The sequence below is a fragment of the Styela clava genome, chromosome 10, assembly GCF_964204865.1.
Source record: "Styela clava chromosome 10, kaStyClav1.hap1.2, whole genome shotgun sequence".
Classification (NCBI taxonomy): domain Eukaryota; kingdom Metazoa; phylum Chordata; class Ascidiacea; order Stolidobranchia; family Styelidae; genus Styela; species Styela clava.
Window position 1 is genome coordinate 15,034,685 of NC_135259.1, and position 10,464 is coordinate 15,045,148.

The 10,464-nt window shown below is 34.9% G+C and overlaps 1 protein-coding gene across 1 annotated transcript; it reads right to left on the reverse strand.

Moving 5' to 3' along the window:
* Positions 1-533: 533 nt before the first annotated feature.
* Positions 534-10,243, reverse strand: LOC120337782 (uncharacterized). Its single transcript, XM_039405668.2, has 14 exons — positions 9,872-10,243; positions 8,920-9,148; positions 8,457-8,558; positions 7,847-7,916; positions 7,459-7,546; positions 7,175-7,224; positions 5,425-5,574; positions 5,057-5,151; positions 4,089-4,359; positions 3,378-3,494; positions 2,638-2,817; positions 2,226-2,332; positions 1,928-2,089; positions 534-1,573 (listed from the first exon to the last, which is right to left on the reverse strand). The coding sequence occupies exons 1-14, from the start codon at positions 10,057-10,059 to the stop codon at positions 1,337-1,339; spliced, it is 2,046 nt and encodes a 681-aa protein (XP_039261602.2). The 5' UTR covers positions 10,060-10,243; the 3' UTR covers positions 534-1,336.
* Positions 10,244-10,464: the final 221 nt, after the last annotated feature.

Here is a 10,464-nt window from a genome sequence, read left to right on the forward strand (position 1 = left end):
GAATAAGCTCGTCGTTGGTTAATAAATTAGAAACCCGTAATTTTTATTCAGTACGAGAGTCGATTTAAAAAAACTATCGTTTCCATAAATATCCGTATACCAGTGTCGGTAATGATAAAATTGATCGCATAAAAATGGGAAAGTTAATTTGTGAAGGTGATAAAGGAAAACCAAAGCTAACACAAAAGATAAAAATCAGAATAAAATTAGTTTGAATTCACTCCTTGATATTTGTCTTTAACATCTGCCGCCGGCGTGTAGTACTGCCAAGAATATGAAAACCCAACTTCAATGGCCCATTCGGAAAAGAAGTGGATTCAATTGGTTGTTATGATAGGTTTAATTGCGTGGAAAAATATCGCAATTACGGGGTCATTACGTAATTGATTTTGCCGTAATTACGGAATTGATTTTTGTCAATTACGTGCAAGCCTATTACAGAACCGGATGAAAAATATGACTTTTGTGAAGGAACCGGCTGACAAAAAATTTGAATCCCACCACTGGGTATTTGTACAGGTGGACCGGGGTTGTTGGATTAGTATGAGCGAGCAAATGTGTAGAGGTAAGCCGTAAAGTGTTTGTTATAGTTTCATATGGTGTTAAAACATGATCAGTCGCATGTACTAATGCTCTTCGATTATGTAGAATATTTATATATATACACACGGAATCGCAACTTTTCAAGTTTTATAAAATGCTTTTATGACTTTAAGAAGGCCAAGGTGGATGAAGATTAATCAGATGTATATATATAGAATGTGTAAAAATCATTTCATCAAAACTTACGATGTTACATTCGGTTTGAAGGTAATTTCTCTTGTCAAATCGCTGACATGGAAAACTATATTAAAATTATTTTTTTATCCCAAAATGTGGAAAACCACATCTGGGAGGACATTGCGTTCCCGAGCGAAAAATACCAACAATTCATTTTTATAATATAAATTTTATTACACGAAAATAGGACAAACATAATTATGTCTGTATTATTTCTCGTCATACTATCCCACTGAATGAAGTTCGATGCAAATTAATTCCCTGTACTACCAAAGAGCACGTGGATAAAAAAATGAGCTATTTTTGTTGCCGGTCATTATATATTACGAAAGAGTTATTGACAGGTTGAACAGTAAGCCTATAATTTTATTTTTTTTAATTCATGATGGTGCACGTATAAAATTGCAAGTGTGAAACAATTATGATATTCTACAATTACATGCATACTAACAATATAGGCCGTACAAAGTAATATGTGCTTTTCTATACAACGACACCCTGATCTTCTTTTTGGAATAGATTTTCGCCGGTTGTTTGAAAAATACCTCCTCTGTAGTCAGCACTCTGTTGGCATGCTTTGAGGATCACAGGGTTCTGGATATACCTCCCTCTTCACCAATTGTCTGATTAATTCTGCTGCAGCGTGTTCAGCACTCCCTGCTGGCGAATCATAACCACTTCCTCTGCTACAACTGCCTGACTGGCGTGCTGTTGGGTCTTGACATATTCCGTGGAATTTGAACCATTTGTATACTCTGGCGGTACAGATGGAGATATGGCCGCCATAATTTACCTAAAATTGGAAACGGACATTATAGTCATTTGTCAAGACAGCTTGCTTTTTAAAATTATTTCTCTTTCTTGAAATATTGTGATCGTTTCACAGAAAGAATTGTCGGAAGTGGTACTACATTTCATATAAAGTAATAGAGAGAGAGAGTGAGAGATTAAACTAGTTTGGTATAGACAGGAGGGAGTGATACGACCAGACGGTCATCAAAGTCAACTCCCCCCCTTTACACTATTACGTTTAAGATTCACAATCCCAGATGCTAGATATGACTGAATACAACCGTCTGGCGTCTTTCATAAATAATGACAAAATTGAAATAATGACATCATCGAATATTTCATCATAATGACTTACTGATAGTTCTTCGTAGGGTTTCATGAATTGCAGGGTATCAGCAACGTTCTTCCAAGATATAGAATATTCGCATTGATCTCCGACATAGCAGTGTGGACAGTTGCATGAAGGCTCAGGATTAGACCAACGTCCATTTTGTAGGCATGTCAAAGTATTGTTGCCCTTTTAAAAATATAAGAAAGCATCTATTCATGGAAATTCGTTGATAAGCAACAGTATCTGAGAGTATTTTTATATAATTGCTGGCCATCAAAAAAGCTATTTCAGAACTGTTTTCCTAGTTTCCTCATTTTTGTACCTGGATATGATGGTTGTCCAGACATTTCACAGTGCATGTCGAATTCACGAAAAATTGATTAGTGCAGTTCAATTGCCCATGAGATATCGGATTGAGTGGGTCACATGCTGTATTTGAAAAAAGAAAACATATAGCATACGTCAATTCATTGCAACTTATATTGCGTACATGTATGTTTTCAATGATAATATGGATGCTCTACTCAGTAAAGGACATATTGAGCTTATATAAACAAAGTTTGTTGATTTTTTAGGAAGCTGCACGAGACATGTACATGGAAGCCAGGCTATGACTATAGAAACCGCCCAATCAATCCAGCTGAGCAGAGCAAAGTTGACGCCGACATTATAGTACATAAACTCTCTTGTTTGGGTAATATCATATTTAGACAGGACATCGTGGATATACGAACCTTTCTCACACACGGGTTTTCTATCGTTCCATTTTCCACCAATACAGACAATCGTTTGTTTTCCGAAGATTCCGTAACCTTCATCACACACAAAATTGCATTTTTTATTGTATTTGTCTGATTCATTTGAACACGTCACATTCCCGTGCAATGGAGCGCTCATGTTACCGCAGTGTGGCGCTGAAAATAAAAGTGGCGACATAAATGAAAGGGATATGCCTCATGTTCTAAATCTCGTTTAAAGTTTTGGAGACTTTCCAGAATTTCGTTCGTCTGTGTTTGTCTTCTGTATTGAAATTTTCTGGACCATAAATTTTGTACCATTAACCAATTGTTAATCATGTACCCTTTGTACCAGCGTAGTCCAAGGTTGTGAGATAGGACTGAAGGCCGCAAACAATTTTAAGAAGGCCTTGCGGGTTGCAGTCGGAAAAACCCAAAAATGATCAAAATACTGTGAGTTCAGATGCTTTAATTATGAAAGAATGATAGTTTACTGTTTTTGTTATGTTGCATCGGTGGCGTTTTTTACTTTAAGGGAGATATATAAAGCACACAGAAAATAACAAAACTATTGTTTCTTGATTGTAGCTACTGCTTCAGTTCTACGTTTCTTCACTGCTGTCACATGGGCCACGTTTGTAAATAGAGGTGTGTTTTACTAAATAAAGGCACAAAACGCATTCAGCCCGCGTGCCAACATTTTCAGAAAGGAAATAAAAATAATTTGCTTCACGTACCGTTCATTACTTTTATTCTCCAGATAATAATTCCAACAGATGCAATCGCACTGAATGACAGAAATAAGGCCAAAACAAGAAGAACTTTCTTTATGGACATAAACTTCTTTTCCACAACTGTAAAAAAATATTATTTTGTGAATAAGTATAAGTTAAAAATACTTGATGAATATGAAAGATATTATATATACATATCATATTTAAGTATGATTTGATAAACTCATCCTGATCTTCTGGGATTGATTTCGATGACTGTTCTGTAGATTCATTCCTTCTTTCAGTACTTTGGCTAATAGTCCGGCAGATAAGGGGCCTTTTTGGGCTCAACCTTGTTTTCAGACATGAAGTTTTTTTTATTTGTGATTGTTCATTTTGGGGTCATTGCCCATCATTTCTACATGGGTGGGGAGTTTGCAGCTTTGAGCAATTTTTTTACGGCTTGATATTTGTATTAGTGTTTTTCGTCAAATTCGTGCACCATAATGGCGCACAACCTGAGACCTAACCTGGTACACATACTATTTTTAGGTTGTGTGTGTAAAAAAATCATAATTCAATATTGCAGTATATGCAATGTCAAATATGAACGCCCGGAAACGGACTCTTGTGGATGGCACCACGTCTCATGGAGTAGGTTCAATCAATTACTCATTATCTCTAATCGCAAATGCCGATTTGGTGAAGACATGCGTATAGTTATATAAGACTTACCGTATCTTGGAACAGCGCTAGAAGATAGTAGCAATGGCGTTGATTCATTGACTGTTGGTTGGTCAATAGAATTCCGACTTTCATTCGAATCGACAACTGTCATAGGTTTAGTTTCTGCACTGCAGTTGGGGGCACTTGTAGGTCTCTGTGGCAAATCACCTCCGTTTGATGGACGTCTATTTTCATTAAGGTAGCTGCTGTGAGGTTGACGTTCTTGAATGCTCAAATTTTGCGAGCTACATTGTGTGTCGTATGAAGTTCTTTCAATTAGCTTAATCAAAAATAATACTTATCAGATGGAGACGGAAATGTTCACAGAATTATAGCAAAAACAAAAAACACAAATGGGAATAGCACTCGAAAACAGAAACAAAGATCAGGAAAAAGGTAATGAGGACTTAATTAGGATAGGAAGCCGATAAGACGGCTTAACCATATGGCGAACCACGGCCTCTCGTCCGGTTACCATTCCATGTCGGGTATGGGATTAGTTATATTGTTCGTTTTCGGAAGCCTGAACTTGATGGAGTAGGAAGTCGTAACCGACCAGCGGTACGTGAACCACCCTACGGCGACGAGGAGCCCAGACATCTTCTCGCACGTAATTATCCCCGCATGGGATTCAAACCTGCGAACCCACGCATAGTAATCGAAGATGCGGTGGCGAGCGTATTCCTAACGCTTACCACGATGAGCCACACCGTCGCGCCGCCGTGGTGAATAATGATGGTCACAAAGAAAGAGCCTGATAATAGTGTTATATATAAGAAAAAGTTGGGATAGAGAAGAAATGACAATAGAGATATGAACAACAATTTATCAAATATTTTTGAAAGAAAACTAGAATAGACTAGATGCGAGAGCATGAGACCAAACACGAAAAAGAAGATGTGATAGCCTATAGCGAGAGGCGAGGAGAAAGGGCTGGATAAACTGAAAGGAAAGGTAAATACGAGGACTTTACGCACCTTGTGTCGTGCCAATGTTTGAATTCGTGATTGGCGAACTTGTCCTTTGTAATCCGGAATATCCTTTATAATAGAAAATATCTCGTCTTCGAGCTCTAAAAATATAATAACGATCCCATGTAGACTACCTCACTGCGATTGCTTACGACCTCCTATAGTGCAAATTTACGCTACGTCAAATATCAAGCTCATGTCAAATTATTACTCACTTTTTATTTTTCTAAATGTCGAGTTGTTAATATTATACAATTGTTCAAATTTACCGTTCCAATCTCTATAAGGGTATAAATTTAAATGTAACGTTGGTTTAGTATCAGACACCGAAACCAGGTATGTAATAAATATTGCGAAGAATGATTTTAATCAACCTTTGAAGGTGGGTCTTTCGGACGGTTCTTGTGCCCACGACGATTCCATTATATTTGTCATTCCATCAGGAAATATTTGAGGAACAAGAGAAACCTCCGGACGAAGTTTGTTGATTATGACATGATTAGCAATCTGTTCGTTGTTCATTCCTGTCCATAATAAATAACATGATATAATGTTGATCCAATGTTCCCCTAACCGTGTTACCCCGAAAATAAGACAGGATCTTATTTCAATTTCTTTCGAAAAATAACCCTAGGGGGGATGTCTTTTATTTTCATTTATCAAAAACAAAATTACAAAGTAGATAACTACGAAATTTTCTAATATACAAAATATAAAAACCGATATCCATTAATTTATAAATGACGTTTGCCTCTCTCACACCATTTAGATTAATCATTTAAAACTGTAGGAGAGATTCTTGCTATCGACTAGGTCAAAAACATTCGCGCTATCGACTAGGCCTTAATGTAAGGGGAAGACTTATATTAGAATCATTTTTAAAATTTTCAGACTAGGTCCTATTTTCAGGGTAGGTTTTAATTTCGGGAATACACTGTATTATTGGTCACGAAGTGTACATATTGATCGCTTTTGGACCCGAAATTGACCCATGGATCGTTTGCTATTATGTTGTTCTTGCTGGTATTTTTCTTCTTGTGCTATTATGTTGTTCTTGTTGGTATTTTTCTTCTTGTGCTATTATGTTGTTCTTGTTGGTATTTTTCTTCTCGTGCTATTATGTTGTTCTTGCTGCTATTTTCCTTCTTGTGCTATTATGTTGTTCTTGCTGCTATTTTTCTTCTTGTGCTATTATGTTGTTCTTGTTGGTATTTTTCTTCGTATTGTTTTGAAAAAATCGCTTTTTTCCTCAATTACTGGACTAATTTCGATTAAAGATTGTATTTTCGTTAAAAAGGCTATTACTTTTATTTGTTTTCAAAAATCCATGTAGGTCTTATTTTTATGAAAATAATTTTTTTGTGTGCCAGATGTCATCGAGATTAGTGGAACTTATGGCGCGTTCACGTTGATCGTGAAGACTGCGGTACCGATAGTCTACTGTGACAGGTTACATACGTTCTATTTTGTTTTAGCCCTCGTGTCCATATATTTGAACAACGCTCTTTTGTTTGTAATTACTGACTACGTTTATTACGCCATCAAATTATCATTCCAGTATGTTTATAAACACAATGCCAATGATAGCAAGAACAAAAATACGCAGATGTAGTATTAGTCCTATTCGTCGATTATTTTCTTTAAGTATATGACAATGTGACTGTCAGTCCAAGTAATAAATATATCAAGACATTCATAGCATTTAAACTTTCGTGAATATTAGTGATTGTAATATATTATTCTAACTATACATTTAAAAATCTCCGTCTACAGCTTCACAATCCAGACTGATCAAAGGGTTGACTCGAAATCCAACTTTTGATTTCAATTTTAAAATATAATTTTGGCTGGTAATCCAGCTTCCAAACTCCAAGATCACGGATTAATGATAACAAACATATTTATTTTATGCAAGTTCATCTTAGTTTCTGTTGCAAATTTTAACTCCCAACTCCAGTGAGTTACAATTTTGACTCCGACTTCAAGGTCTTAAAATAGACATATTGGTTATGACTGCGGCACCAAAACCAGCACTACAACACCCCAACTCCGACTTTTACAGTCCAGGACAAAAATGCTACATCTCTCACTACTTATAGACAAAAAAATATGACTCGCGCTTACCTTCGTAAGAGAGTGTATCTGTTAGTATTTCCCATTCTAGAATTCCAAAGCTGCAGAAAATACAATTCAAACTCATATATAGGTAAATTGATCAAAAAAGGGCAATGTCGAACTAAACAAATTAGCTAGCAGTCAGTGCACATTAGAGATTATAGCAATACAATTGAATTGAAACAATAATTGTTTTTGTCCAATTTTTATTTTTACTTCAAGTTATTAAATTAATCAAGTTATTTAACTTGATAAAAAATAAATAATTTTCGCAATAAAAGTTTTGTCCTCACGCATATACATCAGACTTTGTTGTAGGTTTGAATTTTGGATCTGCAAGTCTCTGTGGATCAATGTAACCAGGTGTTCCAGCAATGGAACCTGAAATGAAAGGCTATAAACTCAACCACGAAAACAATTCATCAAACTCCTTTTGTTATTCTTTGGTTTCTCAAATATTCAAATCAGACATGACTATATATTGTATAATGGTTCAACAAAAATTCAAACAAACATTTTGTAAAACAGACATCGTCATTTTCATAACAAAAACCGGAAAACCACCTCGCTTAAGTATTTTGATTACACAGTGTCCTAATCAATTACACTACGAGAAGAGGCACTGCGAAAACATTGAGATTTGAATTTTCCAAAATATTAAATAAAAGATGCAAAACTTACGCACTAACACTGTTGATCTTGAGCGTAAAGTATTCAGTGTTCTCATTTGACTTAATCCAAAATCGCATAACTGAACAAAATATATAATAGTTCGATCAGATTGCTATGTTTTGCTTTAAATACTGTATCAATAAATGCATATAAGGTAGTTCATACCAAATAGTCACAACGAGATATTATCAAAACATAGGGTACAACGAAGTATTGATTTTAAAAAATGAACTATAAATAGACGTTCTTGTTCCGTGGCAACTGCGATTCTTGTTCCTGCTGATCCCAGAAATATTTCAAGACCAAATCAATCTGACTGAATCATCTATAATTTGTTGATGTTTGTTAAAATTACGAAATTTCAATGTTGTTTCTACAAACGTCAAGACGGTGCCAATATGGGAATGACATCCTGTGAACGATACAAGGAGAATGAATTGTCTTGTGCAGAGTGCAGGCTAAACCCAGCCGATGAGACGAGCACTATAAAGTGGCTATTATGCATAGGAAGGAAGGAAATAAGAGTTTCAAAATAGGCAAGGTAAAAAATTCAACGACAAGGATTATAAACCTCTGTACTGTCACAGAGTTAGTCGGAACTTAATCAACTATAAAATACCTTAGCATGCAATTCACTGTCCAACAACACATTGTCACTTTTCAGATCCAGATGTAAAACCGGCGGACTTCTGTTGTGCAAATAATTCATTGCTGATATTATCTGAAGATAAAACCGTTTTGAACAAATAGAAAATAAATCTGAATGAAGATAATTTTTATACATATGTAAATAAATTTATAGCCAGCAATAAACCAAGGCTCTTTTTCGTGGTAATATCATTTTCACCATATTCTATTGTATAGGATTTATATGTCATCCAATAAAAGAAATGTAACATTTCAATGAACGTGAAAGTTGATAAAATATTTTAAATTGTTTCAATTGCTGCCAAAATTAATTTTTTATAAATCAAATACACTTCCAGCCTGCTTATATTATATTTTGTTGACATTTAAGCAAACCCCCAGAGTGCTGTGCAACACATGAACTTAAAATATTTAACAAAAATCGCGCAGCAAACCTCAGATATTATTTTAATTTTCAATGGAGCCAAAACTTTGTCGATTGTTGCCGTTTCTTCAATATTGTCTCTTAAATCATGAAAGAACTTCAAATATGATTTAAATTTGTGATACTCCATCACAAGTCCAAAATCGTGGTCAGTTTGCACAGCACCGTAGGTTCTCACAATGTTTTCGTGATCAAGTTTAGAAAGAATTGCCATCTCTTTTTTAAGATTAGAACGGTATCTGTAAATATAAGTTAAAAATATTGTTTATTATATAAAATATTTTTTTGTCTCAGGTGTCTCAGTTTTTTGAAATTTGTTAATCGAAAATTGATATCTTACTTGCTCGAATGTTATTACAAATTACACGTGGCTACTAAAATCGAGTTGGGAAATCGAATACCAAATTGAATCATGAATAAGTCGAATCATCTGATCATAATTGAGTTTAAGACATATAATTTACCGGTAACTATGGGAACAGTTTTAAGCAGATGTTGATTACATCTGTAATTAGGTTGTGGTATTTTTTCCGTAAAATAAGTAGGACTGTCTGTCTATCATTTTACTACGGTAGTGTGGGTAGAATAACAGCGATTCGATTTATAAATTAATTTAGTCCTAATAACGGATGTCACTGCTCGATAACCTCAGTATTTGTTTTTTGCTCCCGGAATGCCTATTTTTTGATTCATTTTATATTCTGTTTATACAAAGTGTATTTTCAACATGATAAATAGAAATAAAAATGTTGATAGATATATAAAACTGCCAGGCAGATAAAGTAGAATAGTTAGAACATAATAAAAAATAACATTCTTTGATTCAAAGCTTAGGAAATTACCTAACAATAAAAAAAACTTCAGACAGGAATAAAACTAGTTATTCTAACTAAACATTTTTCAAATTCAATGCCAAATAAGGTCAGGTCAGGTGATTTGGTGGCTACTCATGTTGTACCTACCTCAATGCCATCGATCCTCGGAATAGACTTTTCTTCGCCACTAAAAAGATAGATCCATTTTTATTCCATTCATAAAGCGATATATCCGCCATTCCACCACTGTCTATTAGCTCGACGAATTTCATGCTCTGAAAATCTATAAGTGGTATTTCTTCTTCATGCTTATTGCCAACACCGTTTGGTGACATTGCGTTTTATATACACTGGAATGTAATCTATGAAATTATATGAAATATAATGTCTCGCAAAGGCAAAGTGACAAACACTAGTAGTTCAAAGTACTTTCGAAATATCGACATGCAAATATTATCTTTTGCCTTTGATTATTCACAAGCAGAGTTTCTTTTTTCAAAAAGTAATATCTTGAAAAATTCCTTGTTTTCTGCTTCTCCTTAGCTCAGGCTTTCATTTTGGCATTTGACGTGTATTTTTACTAATCTTCACAGATTCTACCTTACATGAGACGTAACATGAGACATAATAAAAACAATTGCTTTTCTTGGCTCATTATTTCGAGTCAGGCTACCCATTTTAAAAGCCTTTTTTGCGGGCGAATGGTCAATACACATATAATTTATCAGGCTGTTAAATGA

What these genes read in the sequence shown, in the direction of transcription:
- LOC120337782 (XM_039405668.2), bottom strand. Translation starts at nt 10,059, where the DNA reads ATGTCACCAAACGGTGTTGGCAATAAGCATGAAGAAGAAATACCACTT. An exon ending in ACAAAGTCTGATGTATATGC is followed by an intron (nt 7,225 to 7,458) that starts GTGAGGACAAAA and finishes TATTTTCTGCAG; the next exon opens with CTTTGGAATTCTAGAATGGG. An exon ending in CGAAAGACCCACCTTCAAAG is followed by an intron (nt 5,152 to 5,424) that starts GTTGATTAAAAT and finishes TTATATTTTTAG; the next exon opens with AGCTCGAAGACGAGATATTT.